The 19,413-nt window shown below is 36.9% G+C and overlaps 1 protein-coding gene across 2 annotated transcripts in view; it reads right to left on the reverse strand.

Annotated features, from left to right (window-relative positions):
- The window catches only part of cntn5 (contactin 5), a 108,866-nt gene that overhangs the window by 56,063 nt on the left and 33,390 nt on the right, over window positions 1-19,413 (reverse strand). For both annotated transcript variants that reach the window (XM_072391979.1, XM_072391978.1), the window contains exons 2-3: window positions 17,133-17,251; window positions 3,814-4,023 (exon numbers count right to left, since the gene is read on the reverse strand). In XM_072391979.1, the coding sequence (XP_072248080.1) occupies window positions 3,814-4,023; window positions 17,133-17,187 (265 nt within the window). In that variant the 5' untranslated portion in view covers window positions 17,188-17,251. The remainder of the gene's footprint in view (window positions 1-3,813; window positions 4,024-17,132; window positions 17,252-19,413) is intronic.

Raw genomic sequence — 19,413 nt, forward strand, 5'->3', positions numbered from 1 at the left:
GTATTGATTGAACCTTGAATATATTGATTGATATTTGAATATATGAAGTGAACCTTGAATCTATTGATTGAACCTTGAATATATGGAGTTAAGCTTGAATATATTGATTCAACCTTGAATATATGGAGTGAAGCTTGAATGTATTGATTGAACCTTGAATATATTGATTGATATTTGAATATATGAAGTGAACCTTGAATCTATTGATTGAACCTTGAATATATGGAGTGAAGCTTGAATATATTGATTCAACCTTGAATATATTCAAGTTTCATACCATATATTCAAAGATTAATTTCCTGAATGGCATTCCATAACCTATTAGGACATTACCTAAGCTGTTTCTTGATGTCAGCTGCTTCTGCTGCTGAATGGAAGCAGTGTTTTTCTTTAGATCTGTACTCTCCTTTGGACAAATGTGCCCTCCTATCAATGACCTTGTTGGTCTAAATTTTCAGCCTGACAGGTCTTGTGGCAAATCAGTCTCCTTTCTGCCCTTTGTAGCCTTTTGTTTTCACAGAAGTGATGCTCTAAGCAGGTTTTTGGGAATGCAGCTTCTCGGAATTTCAGATTGAACAAATGACATCTGAAATGTTGCCTTGGAGAAAAATTGTTTATTTGTGGAAAAATTCATTTGAAGGTGCTAAGCCTAAAAAAAACACTAACACTGTTTCTTGAGGCATTCGATTTGGCTCTCCTTGCATTTGATGTGGCTCACATGCAATACAACAGTGCAAATCACTCGATCTCACTTATCTCAACATTTAGAAAATATCTCATTTCAAAATAAGTCATGGCTTTTAATTTTACCAACTCTTTGTCACCAATTCATTGTACTCTAGGTATTTGTGACGTTTTTTTTAAGTAATATCCTAATCCATGGAAGAATATGAATCAATATTTAGTTGTGCTGATAAAGGCAAGCATCTCAAAACTTACTACAGTTAAAAATAAATGGAAAAATCCTCTTTATGCAGCTCTCTGTCTGCCCAGTCAGAACCACTCAACTATGTCAATATGCTGCCACTAGCCCACTTATCTTTGGGAGAGGCTCATAAAGTAGGATAACAATTATTTCTATTTGAAAAACAACCCTAAAAATGATGATGTTGACTTGCGGCTGCACGCTGCTGTACACTGTCAAATTGCAGTTTACAGCCACATCTATCTTGTGTGAAAACACACTGGTGTTGAGGGAATCAAAAAAAAGGTTAATAAGTGTATCTGTGCTTGGCCACTTTTGACTCTGATATGCAACAAAGTTATAGCTATGGGGGAGGCTGTGACTCAGGTGGGGGAGTAATTGTTTTCCAATCTGGAGTTCGATTCTCAAACCCTTCAGGAGCAGAAGTGTCCTCGGGCAAGAAAATGAGCCCCCACATTGTTCCACATATACTCATCAGAGTGTGACAGTAGAGAAAAAAGCAATGCATATATGGAGTGCAAATAAAGAAGCGCTGTGAGAGTGTTTATGCAAATGAGTGAATGAAAAACAGAAGTTAATTCACTTTGTAGATCTCGGATAAGGTTAAAAGACACTCTGTAAGTCCTGAGATTTCCATTCAACTATAGCAGTGGCAGCAGATGAAGCTTTGAATATGGATGTTGCTGCAAAGATGCTACAAATTCACAAACGTGGGTTTCACTCACATCCGTAACCTGATGGATTGAAAAATGCTTATACAGTTTCAAGGTGATCACCAACAACCAATACTAAATCAGTTCATCCTTAAATCCATGCAGTCATAAGTCTTTAGATACTGCCCTCTCTGTAATGGGACGGATAGGCATTTGTAAGACATATATATACGACCCACAGTTATTAGGGGGAGGCGATTGTGGATATTATCGAAGCCAGGAAGATAACTACTTTCTGCTGATGTCTCTGGCTGCTGTTAGTCTATATCTAAGAATTACAGTATATATAATTAAATGTGATTACTTTATATGTTCAATTCTCAGTTTTTCCCCCTAAAGCTAGAGACTTAAAGGTGAAAAAGGACCACAATTCACACAATATTCAGTAAATGAAAATGCCCCCTATCAAATTAAACCTAACAGTCACACTTTAACTTCACAATTCTGCCTATAATCATTCTAGACCCAGTGTGTGGGAGATAAAAGTCCAAACAACAAAAGACTGTCATTTTCTTGCCTGAATAGTATTTGTAGTATAATTCTAACAGCTGGATCTAATTCAGAACATAATAATTATAAAGCAGTCAGCCAAAGGAAAAAGGTTTTCAAGATGCCATGGATTAAGCTGAGTAAGGATTTGATTGACTCATATCTTAAAATGACAATCATCAAAATGTTTCAGCACTGATGACAATCTTTGTCCATCTGCAATTTATTTTTGAGTTGATCTAAAAATAGAGATCCATGAAAGAAGCTTTCAGTCCTTAAGGACAAATGGTTTGGAGCATATGTGTGAATTCAGAGAACATAAACACATACACAAGCATACAGGTTGTTCAAATCACTCAACTTCAAGTGTTGTGGCTATGTGTCAGTCACAGAGCCAAAAAAGCAATACCTCTGTTAAGGCACCAAGGGTGCATAACTTTTTGGCATCCATTTCACTCACTGAACATCAATCCTGTGCTGTGGTGTAATGGGCTTGTCATCACTGACAATGGAGAGGCATTACCCTTACCTTGGTTGTGTGTCATTTTACAGCTCCATGGTGATAATAAAATCACAAAGCAAATAAAAGAATGACAGACTTGCGAAAATGGACAAAGAAAGGCAAACACTAATAAAGAAAATGCAGGTGCTATTCATTTTGCATTTAATGTGACTCAGTTCAATTCTACAATCTGTCTGACAGTTAATGAACCACTTTAAATTTCCAACATTTAAGCACTTGAGGTGCAATAAACATGATAGGATTAATTACACATGAAAGCATTGATCCATCATTATATCCTCAAAAACTATTAAAACTTTAAATTAGAACAAAAACTGATGCACATATTATGTATGCTTTTGTGTGGGATATTAAACCTTCCCTTTTGACAAAGATACCCATTACATCCAAACCATCTATACTGACAGGAACACAAAGAGAGCGAGATACTGCCATGATCCCACTTCAATTTCACAAAGGGCATAACCCTGTTCGCTGCAGACCATGCACAGTGATAATGGATAGGTAACATTCATTTTCAGACCAAATCTAAACCGACAGGAGGTCTGCACACAAGAAGTGAGAGCAGAAGTACAGCAGAGTGCTAGCTGAGTGCACACGACAATCATATGGAGGAGTTCAGTCAAACTTTGGAGTGTCCATCTATTTGGTTTATTTAATTTCAGCAGAAGACACAGCTGTCATGAGAACTCTTGTAGAACTTTTCATTTGTGCCAAGACAATTTTAAAATTCAGGTCCCAGTTCTTTACAATGCGATTATATGGTCAGGACTGAGGATTTAATGCTGGACTAACAACAGGCAATACAGCTTTTGGTACAAGGAGACAGAAAGACAGGCTGACAGTTTGAACAAGGCAAACAACTCTAAACAAATAATCCTACTGAGCTTTTGTATTTAGCTGTCTTTCTCTTCATGCTTTCCTGTGAACTAACAAATGAACGCACCATTAAATATGATATTGTTCAGTGTGCACTTGTGTTCATCATCTTTGGCCAAAGTTGTAGAAAAACATGACATCACCATTAAACTTGTTTTTCCTTCCTTGTAGACTATGTTTTTTGAGAGTAAAAGTAAACTTCACCAACCAGAAAACAGAACTCTTCCACTGTGGTTCAGACAAGAGCAAACAAAGCAAATTCTCAACTGCTACTTTAATTTTACCTCCACTCCTGTTGTCCTCCTGAGAGTTGAGCAGACTCAGGGCTGACAGGGGATGACTGGAGAAAGCAGGCCAGTCAGGAGTCGCCAGTCCACCACCGAGGTCTTGTCGAGGTCTGCTGCGCGGGTTGAGCACTGATGAGGAGCTGTCTTGTTTCATTCGTAAAACTGCTGCATATGATATAGGCCGTGCTGCAACAGCTCTTGCAAAGTCTAGAAAGAGAAGAAGACAAACAGCTCAGAGTCACATTTATAGTCATTTCTACAGTGACATTGAAGTCTGATTTATAAAACATGAAAGCAATGCAAATGCAAGCTTGTTTAAAAACAACACAATTCTACATTATACTACAGAGAATAGTGCAATAGCAGTATTTCTTTCCCCATCCTCCGTGCAATAAAACTGATGAGCTATAACAAGGTTTCCATTCTGTGAAAAAGGAAGGACAAGACAGGAACAAGAAAAAACTAACAAAAAAACCACGAAGAAGCTCAGGAAAGAAGTGTCACAATTCAGACACAGCTCTCTGAAAGAAATAGGTGGAAGGAAACATCGTTCTGTCTTGAACATGCACAGAAATAGATTGAAAAAAAGGGAAGATTTAGTGATTTTTGAAGTCTTAATTAAGAGAATAATGTAGATACACAAAATGACTCCTCCGTGTGTGTTCAAATTACCTGTTGAACATGCACATGCACAGGGTCACACACTGATGGAGACAGATGCTATACACTGGAGCGGCGGGCAGCCATTCACAGCACCTGGGGAGCTTGGGGGTGCGGCTGTGGCAAGGAGGTGGACTGCCAGCCCTCCAGCTGTCAGTTCACCAATCTTTTGAGCAGTGAGAGTGGAAATCAAACCGCCAACCTTCCAGTTATTGGACGACCCACTCTAACCTCTGAGCCACGCCCATTAATACAGATAAATCAACTCAAAATGAATATTTCAGTGTATTTTAAGGTTGGATTGTGGTAAGTAATTTTGAGTAGTCAGGGTCTTAACCGCAGAAGGCAGCAGTCAGAGTACTTTGAGTTTGGAAAATGATAATAACCTGATGGACGACCTCAAGCTGAAAGCTAATTATAACAGAAGAGCAAATTATTTTGCCATCTAAAACAACTAAAACTTTAAAAGCTATCAAGCAGTTCAAAGGAATGCTATATTGTGGATTTTTACAGTATCCCTTCTGCATTAGACAGTGATGGAGTGTGTCTGCATAATGAAGTCCAAGTTGCAACACGGCGTGTAGTGATACCACAAAGAAGTTCTGCTATTAAAAAGTGCAGTGTCAAAGTTGTCGACAATTGCAAAAGTGATGTGGTATAAAAATCCATAAAAATAGCTCTTGCTAAAACCTCTAAGAAATGTTTGAGGCTTGAGTTGTTTTATATACCGAATCAGTCGCTCTTCTGGTGACCCCCTTCTGAGTAGCTTTTAATTGTATCACGTCCATCAGGAAACCTGATGATTCTCCAAACTACGAGCGATGCGTCTACTTCAGATAAGACACCGACTACTCACGAATGCTTCAAACAGCCCTACTTCAAAGAAACCTTTACATCTAATATTTTTTCCAAAACTAAATAAAATGACCTTTAAATGAGAAAAATTGTTTTGTGTTTTCTCCATTTCAAGAACAATATGGGATTTTTGCATTTAATCTTTTTCTTACTGCATGAGGGCTAAATGCTCTCATAAGCCATTTGATGTACAGTCTACAAAGGCCCTTATTGTTCTTTATAGAAGAACAAGAAACCACGATACACTGCAGCCTGTCATCAAAGGCTTAAAATTGAACAAAAATATGAAGTTTGCCAACAGTGGAATAAATATTTCCCTAAGAGTAAAAATTAGGAACGGTTCTTAATACTGTGCTCTCTGAAAATGCAAAAAAAAAACAGTTGAGGCTGTCGCTCATCATTACTGCCACTATTTCCCTATTACTTAATGTTGTGGAATATAGTCACTTTATCAGGGTAATGTGACATTGTGTTGTACTTTTATGATGCCATAAATATAACAAATCAAAGTTACAGAAACAATTTTCCCTATGAAAACAGATTGCTGTGCATAATTTTGAAAGCAGCAATAGAATACAGCACAAACAAATGGAGGGAATTATCTGGAGCCATTTCAATGCAGTTATGATGCTCAGACTGAAATGCAAAAACAAAAAGCTCAAGTCACTGGAAGAGTCTGAGCACAGTTCAGCAAAGGCGGATGGGAGAGTTTTGCACTACACGATAAAGTGCAATAAAAGAACTGAATAAAAAAGAAAAGTAATTATGTGTCCTTGGGGACTTGTCAGCTGCAAAAATACTGCTATCTAAAAATGGAGAGAGGCAATTACTGTGTAACACATTCTCGGGTACAGCATGATATGGAACTTCGTTTGAAATGAAAAGTATTGTGAGTTTGAAAATTGAAAAGCAAAGCAATTGGTAGTTAGTTGTAGTCATGGTTGTCAATTAATTTATCATACTGAGAATCAGCTCAGTTGAATGTAAACCACATTCCCCACTGCTCATGCTTGTTATAGTGCTGAGCCTATCATTCCTGCTGAAAAATTGCCTTGGATGGTTTTAAAACTAAGAATTTGCTTTAGATAGTAAAAAAAGACAAAAGAAAGGATAAGAAAATGTATCTCAGAGTACCACAGCTCACTCTTCTTTGTCTCCCATGAGTATGAAAAAGTGCCATCTTGGTAATGAAATGAGGCCATATCAGCACATTTTATCATGTTTAATACAAATTCATTAAACCTTTGAGCTGAACAATGATTTGCAACTGATTTTCTAACATTTAATCAGTCTGCAGGCTAGTGGTGAGTATGTGGTAGGTTGTGGGTCTCATGACAGACATTTTTTTTACATTTTAAATGGAAAAAGTTTGATTAAAACAACAAAAGTGTAATATACAATACATAAAAAAAGAAAGAACCCACACCCAAGAATGTTAACCAATTTCTATCAGTTTGTCCCATTGTTAGCCCTTATTGTTCTACATTCCCTTTTAATTGCATGTACTCAACCTAGAATAGTTTCAGTCACACATGCATGCCATTTGTTCTATACATATATGGATGTGACTTTACACCTCTCTGAATGACAGCTGTGCTGTGACATTTGCAGTGTGGTTGAGAAGAGCTGAGAGTGATGAGAAGGAAACGGATTATTAAACAGCAGGTTGATGCTGTTAAAAGATGACGGCTGCACTGTCTTCATATTGCCAAGGTTCAAATCCCTGTCAGCACAAATGGCTAATTTAGCTCACAGACAATATACTCTACATGTTAATGCCAGTTATACTGCTGTTGTGGTAATACATTATAAATAAGAAAATATATTTATCAGGCTTTAAATAAGGATTAATAATTGTACAATAGCAAATGCCTCAATTTGTTACCGAATATTCAGGATCCAAGCACTAAGCATCAGGTTAGTGATTTGGATAGAAATTCAAACCAAAAAAAATCTGAAAAGCAAATCTTTTTCACAATATTGCTGATGCAAAGTCTTCTGCTCTCAATTCAGACTGGATCGGAGCAATATAGAATAACACAGGAGCGCTTATCACAGAACAAATTAGGGATGCAGATTGATATCACGTCATCTGTTATAGCTGATAAAGGCTTCGAATTAGATATCACTTTGACCTGAATTTAGTGACACAAGTTACATTAATTTACTTCTGGAATTGGACCACCATAGCAACACAAAAAATATATATATTAATTTACCTACAGGAGAGATGTGATCGCCCTGCAATAAGGTAGAACAAATATGTGTTTTTATCAGTATTAGCCATTGAGTTGAAAATAAAGGCATGCTGGATAGTGACAAAAGATCGACAGAAGTAGTTGATCCCTGGTAAAAGAGTGCACACTCTGTTGTGGAGAACATGACTCAAGTCTAGCTTATCTGATGCAGACTTTTGTCAAATGCAGCCACTTTGGAAGTCTGGAATAGCTCAGTGTAATAGTGAATGTGTGTCAGCTGCTTTAGTGTCCCTGACTGGCATGCTAGTAACAATTCCTGACAACCAGGTTGACTGTCATTGTAGAAACTGGTCACTGAGGATATGCTGGTAGAATTCTGTGTTTTAAAGCTGTAAACTTACATAGACTATGGATTGTAATTTGTTTAACTTTAAGAAGCCATAGAGAAATGTACACAGCCACAGCCTATTACTGCAATTTGCATCAAAAAGCTGTGCAGTAACACATCTCTCCTTATGTCTGTTATGGATTATGACAAGGATGCATAAACATTTTGCCAAGAAGACCATATATGTTTGTTTACTGTTTTATCAGAGGGGATTATAAATGTCACTCTCCAGAAAAACAACATTCTATTCGGTGGATGAATCATAAAGACATAGAGCATACAAAAAAAAGTCTCTTTTGTTTGTTTGACTACTGAAGCCGATAGGCACTTGCTCTCGTCAGCTGTCACCTTCATCTGATAAAAGCAATGACCCTTGCAGGTTCCACTGATCCCTATCTTTTAGAGGGCATAAAATCTGAAGCACTCATTGTTGCTGAAAGGGCTGCACCTGCTGCATTTCTGCAAGCTCTACCACAATGCCATCGCTTATCATCTCAGGTCCTAACACCACCTTTACGATAACATCAACAAAGGCAGCAAAAGCCATTTTACACAAAGAACAAAAAGCCAAACGATCCTGTTGCCTTGTCCTTATTATCATACTTGTGTTCGACTATTAGACTGCAGATTTGCTTTAGTGGTGACTACATTATCGTGCAGTATGTATGACCAACTGAGGACACTTGTATAGCTTCAGAAGATGGACAGACGAGGGAACAAATATACAATAAAAGTGAAGGTGAGGCTAAAGGAGGATGACAATCTTCAAGACAATGGAAGCAAGACCTGGGGAAGCATGGAATACTCATACTTGCATTGGGTTATAGGATTGACACTGCAATGTGTGAATCTTGTGAGACTTTGGCTGCAGCCTCTGGGCTGTGATGTGAAAAATTAATTAGAATAACATACAGTAAGTAGGTGAGGCACACATGGGGGCTCAAGTAGACGGACATGATTAGCCATAGCCTGTAAGATTAATGAAGACCTTCACAGGAAGATTATATTGACTGAAGCTGATTATGCTTGAGACCATTTATTCAGCGGAATATCATTACAGATAGAACAATCCATACATCATATGCAACCTCACCTCACCTCCTATCACACTGGACTACTTGCTAAAGCCCTGTCTTTTTTATGTATCTTGGTGTACCAAGGGGATTGTATGAGTTGTCTCAACCTTGGTAGAGAAACAATGAAACCGCAGAGGTGTTGTATAATGTATGGTATTAATGTGCTGTGCCTCCTAATGGGAAGTGTGGGAGTCTTCAGCACACTCAGTGTTACTGCTGCTCATTTTCTTTCTTTCTTATTGGATATACAATAATCCTAAATTAAAAAGCCACAAAATCATCAAAATGCATTAATTATTTTATATACAGTACATGGCAACAAACTTTTCTAACTGGTCTCAGCCTATGTGACACATGATAGCAATACAATTTACAATCTTTGGCACCAGCACACAAGCTCCTTTCTTTCTTTCTTTCTTTCTTTCTTTCTTTCTTTCTTTCTTTCTTTCTTTCTTTCTTTCTTTCTTTCTTTCTTTCTTTCTTTCTTTCTTTCTTTCTTTCTTTCTTTCTTTCTTTCTTTCTTTCTTTCTTTCTTTCTTTCTTTCTTTCTTTCTTTCTTTCTTTCTTTCTTTCTTTCTTTCTTTCTTTCTTTCTTTCTTTCTTTCTTTCTTTCTTTCTTTCTTTCTTATTAGAGGTTCTCATGTGAATATCTGTGTATTACTCTCCCAGTTGTAACTGGCATTTAAAATAAAAGCATCTAAAGTGTTTTAAGAAAAAGGGGACAGTTGTCAGTTGGACAAATTTCTTTCTTTCTTTCTCTCTCTTGTGTTTTGCACACCAGAGAGACTAGAACAAATAGGGTTCCACTGCCAGCTGGAGGAAATCCACTAGTCCCTGATGGTAGGATTAAAGATACAATCCATACTTTTTGTATTCAGTAGAGTTTGTGACTAGTGACTACTGTCTAATGCCTATTGCTGCTGCTCACTTGTTCATTTAGGTTTTTAAGACAATGGGAGATTGGGGAATGCAAACCCTTTATGACTTGTAGCTGATTTTTTTTCCACCATCAAGCTCTTTTTTTTATATTCTAATGTTTATTTTCCAAGTTGTACTATCGAAGCAATATATTCATTGTATGGTCCAGCTCTGTGTAATGCATGCAAATAGTCATTCGTTTCTCCACTCACAACCATATTTCTGGTCTGACTCTTTTGCCCTTGGTGAAAATGACTTCATGCATTACTTATACAGCACTACACTTCTATATTCCCTGCAACCCACTTTTAATATTTAGATACCTCACAGTTAGCCGAGAAACAGCTGAATTACCATTCCACACTTAGCACTCCAAGCAACGTTTTATTTCAATCAGTGGATGACTCTGGAGGAGAAAAACTGTTCCCAGACATCATACCTACCCAACCCACTTTTAAACATGAGAGAAATCTAATTGCACTGCCCTCTCTGCCTCTATGCAATTTAAATATCTATAGAGTAAAAAGAACTTGACAGGGATAAAGCTACAAAAGAAAAGAAAATAGAACAGAGGATATACTGTCTTCAAAGTCAGCAGTTTCACAGTATTTAGAGTGAACAGTAGGTCAATAATCCATTACACAAAACATCTTGTTAAAAGTATTAAAATAGATAAAGACAGCATCATGTCAGTGCTGCTAGTGGCTCCTGCTGCTGCTGATAATGGAAACCAGTTTGAAGTGGAGCACTCGTACTAATATGTGGCAATGCTTCTGATAGTTCTAGTGCCAATTTCACTGCACCTCTGAATGCTGTGGAAAAACTCTACTTATTCCAACACTTGTCAAAATATATTTCAGTGAAATGAACAAAAACATAAACCATCCACAGGATCCATCAGTGTATTTATCCATCCATCTTCTGCTGTTCTACTGCTCATCTGGGACTGGACTGCAGCAGTCAGATGCCATGCCATGTAAATCCTGGAACTTTTTTTTCGGGGAGGACAAAAGTCAATGAGCAGAATTGGCTTAGCTAAAAAAAAAAAAAAGTCTTTAGAAAGCAGCAAGTGCTATTCCACAGTTTTAATTCTGCAGTTCATTTCCGACAAAAAGTTTAGTTCCTCTGAAGCCAGCCCAACAAATTACAAGTCTTTATTTTCAAAAGTTATTTTAGGATGCAGTGGTTGATGCTGATTTTCAATATCACCAAACAGGACATTAGATTTGAGGTGATTCTCTTGGTCATATTTTTGTGTGAGTCACGGTTTAATTACAGCCAAAACCAAATGTGTAAAATTGTATTTTAATCAGTGAATAAATAGATAAATTGAGCTTTTTAATGAATAATCCAACTTGAAAATAAATCTAAAAATGAAGCCAATGCATGAAGTTAATATTAATGCATAGATACGTTGATGTAGTGAAAATGAAAAGGAAGTTAATGTGCACAGTAAGCTACAGAATCTGAGGGAGGTTGAGTGAGACAGCAGAGAGGAAATAAAAGTGGCACTGAAAAATAAAATCTCCGTAAAACAAATAAATATGAAATCAGGAAATAAAGGTACTCTCAAAAAAAGATATAGAAATTGTCCTTTGAAAAATATTCATTGAAATATATCATCAACTTATCTATATATTCATAGTTACTTTATTTGTTGAACGTGGGAGTCTGGATTTATCTGTCATATACTGGCTATACATTCTGTATAGATGAGGTCACCGATATTATTTGTGCATCCATGACTGAGGAATCTGAATGAGTCTGTGCTGTCTTTATAATTAAAGTTTAGAATTAATCTAGCCAACTTTTATACTTTTATATGAACATTCCCAGTGCATGTGATGTAAAAAAATCACCAGAAATATGGAACCATACATTGGAACATATGGGCCTTGTTATAACAAAGTTTTTCCTTTCAGTGTTAATCTTTGGAACATCAGAAGCTCTAGCAGCAATGCCCTTCCTGTTACGTCACAAAAAGCAGCAACAGACACCCACAACAGATGAACCTGTGCCTGTAACCACCATACTCCTTTATCTCCAGCAGTATCTTCTCAAGCATCAATACTTACGGAATTTGTATCAATTTTAGGTGAAGTGTGTTCACCGGTTGAGCCAAATGCATCTACTAAGTTGGAGTACTTTAAGTAAGATAGACTAGTAAAACAAGGAGAGAATAGAATAATATTGTACAGAGCATTAATTAACACAGCTATAAATCTAGTTGTTTAAGTTTCCATTTGTGTAATTAGAAAAGTTCATCACCGGTAACAATATATCAGAATCTTTTTCCAGCTTTTTAGATCTATAGTAAAAGCTTTGCTGAGTATAGTACTGAGCACTGTGTTGAGGCTAAGAAGATATGAGTTCTTGAAACTGCATTAAGGTTTTTGGGGTATGCTACTTCTAATGAAGAAAAGGTTTGATTATAAACTGCAACACAGTAGTAGTGATAAGCATGTAGTTGATTTAGCTTTACTCTTTCTTTTCACATATTCCCACACACCCATGAATATCTAACATAATCACTGGGGAGCCACTCATTACACTTTGCAGTTAGTAGTTTAAACTGTTCATGATTCAACTACAACATCTCTTCGTGTGCTTTCACAAATAAATGCATTGGCCCGCTGTTTTAAAGTGACATTACGACAAGAACCTTATTTAGCTAGCCTTCCTCCAAGACTTTGATTCTTTGTACACTTGGTGGGAGGTTAAAGTTTTCCAATGTTAGAAAAGGTTGCTGTGTTTTAAAATAGTAATGTTCACATATTTTCAGGAGTTGTAAAAGGTATGTGTCTCGTCTCTGTCTACAAAGGTTGTGAGCTTATCTTGCTCCATATACCACTCTGCTGTTTACCCTGCTATGAAGATTGTCAGCTTCAAATGGTAAAACTGCTCTGTGTGATTATTTGCTCCCATTGGACTGCTCGTATTTTCTTTTTCAGAGAGTTTCTGCTTTCTTTCCTTGTTGTATCGCAATTTGTCTGCAACATATTTGTGCTGCTGAAGCTTTACAGGCTGACTGTGAGGATAAAGGCTGACCCAAATAGAAATTTATCATAAATGACTCATTACTTGGTTTGTCTTTGTTATTTTGAGAGTATTCTTGTAATAATTACTGAGAGTGCTAATCATCTGGCCCCACAGGATACTATAATGACTTATTGGTTTTGCATTTCCAATGACAGACATCATACAACTGGTTATCTCTATCCCTTATACTGCTCCTTCCCTTGAATAATAGCATTTAGTCCAGTTTTATTGTTATGTTTACTTGTTGCTTTGTCTTAAATTTATTGAATTAACAACCTGAATTGTTACAATACAATGTCAAAAGCTGCGCTTTAGAAAAAAATGATTAACTTAAATTTCTTCTTCACAATAGAGCCAAAAACGAAACATGTCAAGTGTTTCAATTGAGGTATTTTGTGAAATTCATTAGCCCATCTGGAAATTGATGGCTGCAGCACATTTCAAGAAGTTGAAACAGGGAAACAAATTGCTGGGAAATTAGGTGATTCTAAAATTAAACAACTTGAGGAACATGTTGCTACTAATTAGGTTAACTGACACCAAGGCAGTAACATGACTCAGCATAAAAAGACTTTAGAAGGGCAGAGTCACTCAGGAGTAAAGATGGGCAGAGTTCAGCAATCTGCATAAAACTGTCTGCAACTTGGAGCATTTTCAGAATGATTTAAAATTGCTTTGAAAATTCCACCATCCACAATACATAATATGGTCATAAAATTCAGAGGATCTGGAGACATCTCTTTGCACAGGAGACAAAGCCGGAAATCAACATTTAATGCCCGTGATTTTCAAGCCCACAGGCAGAGCAGCATTAAAACAGACATGATTCTACAATGGAAATCACTGCATGGGCTCAGGAACACTTCCAAAATTCATTGTCTGCATATACATTTATAAATGAAGGTTAAAGCTCTATCGTGGGATGGGAGGAAGCCATATGGAATGCCACCATCTTCTCAGGGCCCATGCTCATTCACAATGGATTAAGGCAAAGTAGAAAACTGTTCTGAGGTCAGAAGAATCCAAATATGAAATTAATTTTTGAAATCATGCTCACCCCATCCTCCAGACTGGAGAGGAAAGGAAGCAGCTTGCTATCTGTGCTAAGTACAGAAAAACCCAGCATCTTTGATGGTACAGCAGTGCATTAGAGCCTATGGAACTGGCAAGTTACACATCTTGAAAGGAACCATCAATACTGAAAGGTATATGCAGGTTTTAAAGCAACATGTGCTCCCGTCTAGATGATTTCTTTTTCAGGGACAACATCTATGACAACAGTACGACTTCAGAGGGTCCATGCTGAACTGCTTGTTGTTCAGACCTTTCACCAATTGAATAAATGTGGCATATGACGCATGAAATGTTGAGCAGTTGGAATCCTGAATCAGACATAAATAAGATGTTTTTCCCCCAAAGGTCTCCTGCAGTTACCAGTTGTCTGTGAACTTTCCTTTAAAAAAGAAGGGGCGCTACACAGTGGCAAACAATTTTGTGCATGAACATGTAAAAATGAGGGAATTCTTGAGCAACGTCCATATTTTCCATGATTTTGAATGGAATAAAGCAGTTTTAAACTGACAAACGTGAGGTGAATGCAGCCTTCCCTTGTGGCATTGAGCAACGTTCTTGTCAACAGTGAACGTGTCATAATAAATTGTACCTGCACGCATCCTCCAGGTGCATGCTTCAGCAGGAGCCACAAACCACACAATGATTTCTACACCAGTCACAGGCATAAATACCACATATACAATTAATGCAACTGCAATATAATCATTACAGATATGTGTAGTTAAAAAGTAGATTTGTAGAGCTATGCAGCAACTTTCACACAGTGGACAGTTCAACAGAAATTGACAAACCATGACCTACCACGACAAAAGGAGATGTCAGAACACAACTGTAAATGGGCATGAAAAGAGTGAGGCCTGCCAGCTAAATCTGAGGGATGTAACGGATAACTTTGCACAGCAGAAAGCCAGAGGAGAGCACCTGTAATGTAAGTTAGACTTTAGTTTTTGCCTTGGTGCAGGCAGCTGCGTGTTCATCAACTCATCATTTCAGTCCAGCACTGTCACTAAGTCTGATTTTATCTGCTGCTGTGCTCTCACATTAGACTTGGGGGCATGATCAGTCACACAGCTGCTGGTCTGTTTCCTTACTTTATTTTAGGCCTTTCACATGATGTTGCTGGTTCTTTTTCAAATAGCTGTTTTTACACCTACTAAAGTTACCTTAAGTTGAGTGATATTAAATGTGTGACTGAAGCATTTGTCACTGGGCCTCTGCTGGCCAATAATGCTTTCATTGTAGGACATTGCAAAAAGTATTATCACTATAATAAAATTTCTTTGTTTCATTGTCCAGCCCTATTTCATCGGTGTGTGAAAATGACCAAATAAGTAGGCGAGGCAAATTGATTTTGAGTTATTAGGATGGTTAGTAACAGATAAATTGAGAGATGTGTGTCTTTTCTGTTCAGATGGCTGTGGACCCATGTTCCTCTACTCCATAGCATTTATGAAGCCCATATAAAGTGAGAGATAAATGTGAACTGGTGTATTTTGAGATTCTGAACATAGTTCAGATGGTGAACATGAACTCATTCAGTTTTAATCCATGTGAATTGACCTTTAAGCTAGTTCTTGTGAAGTATGAACTAGTGTTTGTCTTGAGATTTGTTCAAGATAAAAATAATATTTTTCAATAAAATACTAAAAGGCTCCACTCTCAGTATTTGATGTCTACTCTATTCTTTTGTGAATAAAATACTGATTGAAATTATTTGCAAATCATTTAATTCTGTTTTAAGTTACATTTCATAGAGTATCCCAATATTTTCTTAATAGTTGTTATAAATAACATGAACATATCTGACTACGAGACATGAAAGTTTCATGATTCAAAAACAATTAAAACACAAAGCAGACTAGAGACATAGTTCTCTGAACAACAACGACGTGACTGACAAAATCATCAGAGTTACTAATGATGGAGCAGCAGTTGGAGCATTTCCAATCAAGTAATCTATCCTTTAGAAACAGAAATAACAAAAAACAGAGTTGCTTCTGCTATTTCCTCAACAACTTGCTCATCAAATGTATTTTTTCTATGGCTATGAACAGATCAGCAAATGAAAAAGGAATAACGAGTGTTGCATAAGCCTCAGTTTGCTTGAGTACAGCATTATATAGGTTCTCTCCACTAAAAATAACCACAATTCATTTGAGATCCAAAAGTTAAGAAACATTTGTTGCTATCTAATAGTATGGTTTAACAAGCAGACAAGTGAGGTCAGAACTGTTTCTTTAACTCCCTCAAAAAAGTTTGCAGAGAGCCACAGATTGTTTGACCCCCCTACTTGTGGGCTGAAAGAGCCATCAAAAGGGCAGAATCCATTAACACTGTGATAAAAAAAGCAATGGGAAAATATTTATTCACAGGTTTTAATTTCCCTAGGGCCAAAATAATAAGTGTTGTAATAATAATAAGAGTGCTTTTTAATAAGAAATTAAATATTACTTTATTGTTGCTTTATATTGTATATTATATAGTATATACGGCACCTGAGAAATGAGATTTACATAACAGTAAAGCAGGTGATTAAAGGGTTGATCAGCAAACGCAGGCTCCAGACTGACCAAGAGAGACACTTGAGCTTAAATTGATGCGCTCACTGCTCATCACACTGGCAAAGATATGATACCAGAGATCTCTAAAAATGGAGTTAAAGGTTTGATTGCTGCTAGACCACAAAAAATAAAAAGATAATCTGAAGGTTATTTTTCTTCTAAGTGAGTTCTGTTTTCTCTTTCTTAGGTGTGAGGCAGAAAATAGTCTTTCTCAAATAATATTTGGCAAACAATAAATGTACGAGTTAAACTATGTCAAGACAATAGTTAGGAATGAGAATTACAAAATACAACTGCAGTAGTGAGAAAACCTTTCAGTCAAAGCAAAACTAAGAATCCATAGATATGGATTCCTCCTCTCCAAAGTTTTCCCCGTACTCTATCCATGGAAAGGACAGTACCACCAACTGAGCCCAGCCCAGCCCAACTGTCATGTATTTGCAGTAGATGTCAATGAATACTATACATTTTCTTTCAATGGTGTTTAAAATATTCACTGAAATGATTTATTACTTATATCTCTGGCACAACATTTTGAATTCCTTACCTGAGAGGCCACTGATGACAGACAGGAGAAGAAATGGTTTCCATGGTGACCCCATCCTTGTTGAAGAGGGTCCCTTCTGCGAGAATGTTAGCAAGTCAGCTCCTTCATTAAAGCTGCGCCTACCAACAGAGTGAGAGAAAAATCAGTCGGTGGGAAGATGTACCTCTGCTTCTAACATACATCTGGAAGCACACTGTAGATCCCCATAGTTGTTCATCTAAATCACTGCATCTACCTTTCTTGTCTCATAATCAGAAAGATGTTCACACCTAAAGATCTGGCCCACAGGAGAGTTACGCATGACACGACAGCTCCCACTTCACAGATCATTTAAAATTATACAGTGAGTTACACTCTACTCTCCCTTTCTGGCTTCTCCACATGCCTTTCTAATCACATGCAGCCTACACAGCTCTTAAATTCCCATTCCCAGCACATCGTGAGTTGAGAAAAATCAAACATGCATCATGGAATCAGTCAAACTGCAACTGACAGTCACATCACTAACAGAGCCATTGAAGTGACACATGTATGCTTGTATGCATGTATGTGAACAGCTTGTGACTGGCAGTATGGTCCGGGATTGCAGGGTAAGAGATTTTATATCGCAGCTATGCATTAAGGACACTGAACAAACAGTGTATTTATCTTATGCTTAACAGCTGATATTCACTGAAATAAACCTATGTTTAGTTGAATCTTAATGCACCTTAAACAGTGAATTTGAAAAACTGGTTAAACTTCTTTTCACCTCCAAGCGAGACTCTTCAGGAGGCACACTTATCCCCACCAGATTCTCCCCTCCACGGAAATAAACTGACAACAGCAGGAGTTGATTTTGAAGTGACGAAGATCCTATTTCTTATTGACTCCACATATGCTGTCAATCATTTTTTAAACCTAGAAAAAAAACCCTGTATAGAGAATTTATTTATTTATTTATTCATTTATTTGCCTCACAAGGCAGTTGGATTCTCGGGAGATGTGCTGAAACACTGTCTTCGAGCTCCAAGCTATCAATTTTTGTCCAAAACACAAAAGTTGTCAAACTGGAAACCTGTCTGGAATGATGGCTCCAATTTTCTGGCAGGATTCACCTGAAGCGGTTAAACTGGTTAAATTTAGCTGATGATAGATAGAGATCAGAGGATTTATCGTATTACCTGCTATAAATCTTTATAACACATATATATAGTGCATACCATTTTAGAAGTATTCGAAATGAGTCTCCTCTGATTAAGAATCACATTTTACTTATCTATGATTTACAATGTAATGGTTAGGAATATGTGCAGCACCCACAAAAGATAAATCTGAGACCGTTCATTACAAATAATATTTAAATTCTTAAATTTGATAAGTTTTCATCATACTTGACTGATATAATCTTCAAGGCCACAATAATATAATAGTTTATTGTAACAAAATAAATGTTTTTTTTAAGGAGATAATAATGTATACTGCACCTATACATATGGACTCAAAGCCATGGAGACTATGCTGATGCTACTTTGCTGTTTTTGTAGGCCAACATCATGAAGGGAGTTGTGCTGACCTTATTATTCCATTTCAGCATGATTCATCTCCATGAAATACGTGCTGTTTCATTCCATTCATCTGAGAATGGGATGCGTTTAATTTGAACTCTGTTTTGTTCTCTATCTAACACATCTCATTGCCACTGTCTCCCATCTTCATCCAAGTAGTCTGTGCCACTTGGATACAGTAGCACAGTCAGCTATGGCAGTCACTGCACATTCATCATTTATGCTTCCGTCTGTTAGCCTCACCTCATGTGCTGACCCACAATGCTAAATGCACCAGCAGTAGTACAACATGGTTTAAAAAAAAAGAATGGCTAAGAAATAAGGCTGTCTGCTATATATAAATAAAAAGTAAGAGAAGCAAAAATAAATTAATAGAATAAGATGATTAACATAGTTGTTTCTTCCTTGTAATATATCTAATTTTTGCTGTCTGTTTGTCTCACAGTATAACTCTTGGTTTGGAAATGGTTGTCATAGTCCTTTACAACTCTAAGCATATAACTTGCAACAGCTGTGTGAGACCATTAGCAGAAACCTAACACATACATTAAAACCCAAAATTCATCGAGGGAAAAGAAGTGTCTCATTCCCTTTACATTGTTATTGAGTATATGGTTGAGATTGCTGTATTGTTTTTTAAGGATACAAAAACAAAGAAAGTTAAAAACTCAAGCACTAAGTATTCTGTCTTTTGTCATAAAACAAGATGAAAAGAAAACATCTACATTTGTTTA

The sequence above is a fragment of the Leuresthes tenuis genome, unplaced genomic scaffold, assembly GCF_036924035.1.
Source record: "Leuresthes tenuis unplaced genomic scaffold, fLeuTen1.0.hap1 SCAF_9, whole genome shotgun sequence".
Lineage (NCBI taxonomy): Eukaryota > Metazoa > Chordata > Actinopteri > Atheriniformes > Atherinopsidae > Leuresthes > Leuresthes tenuis.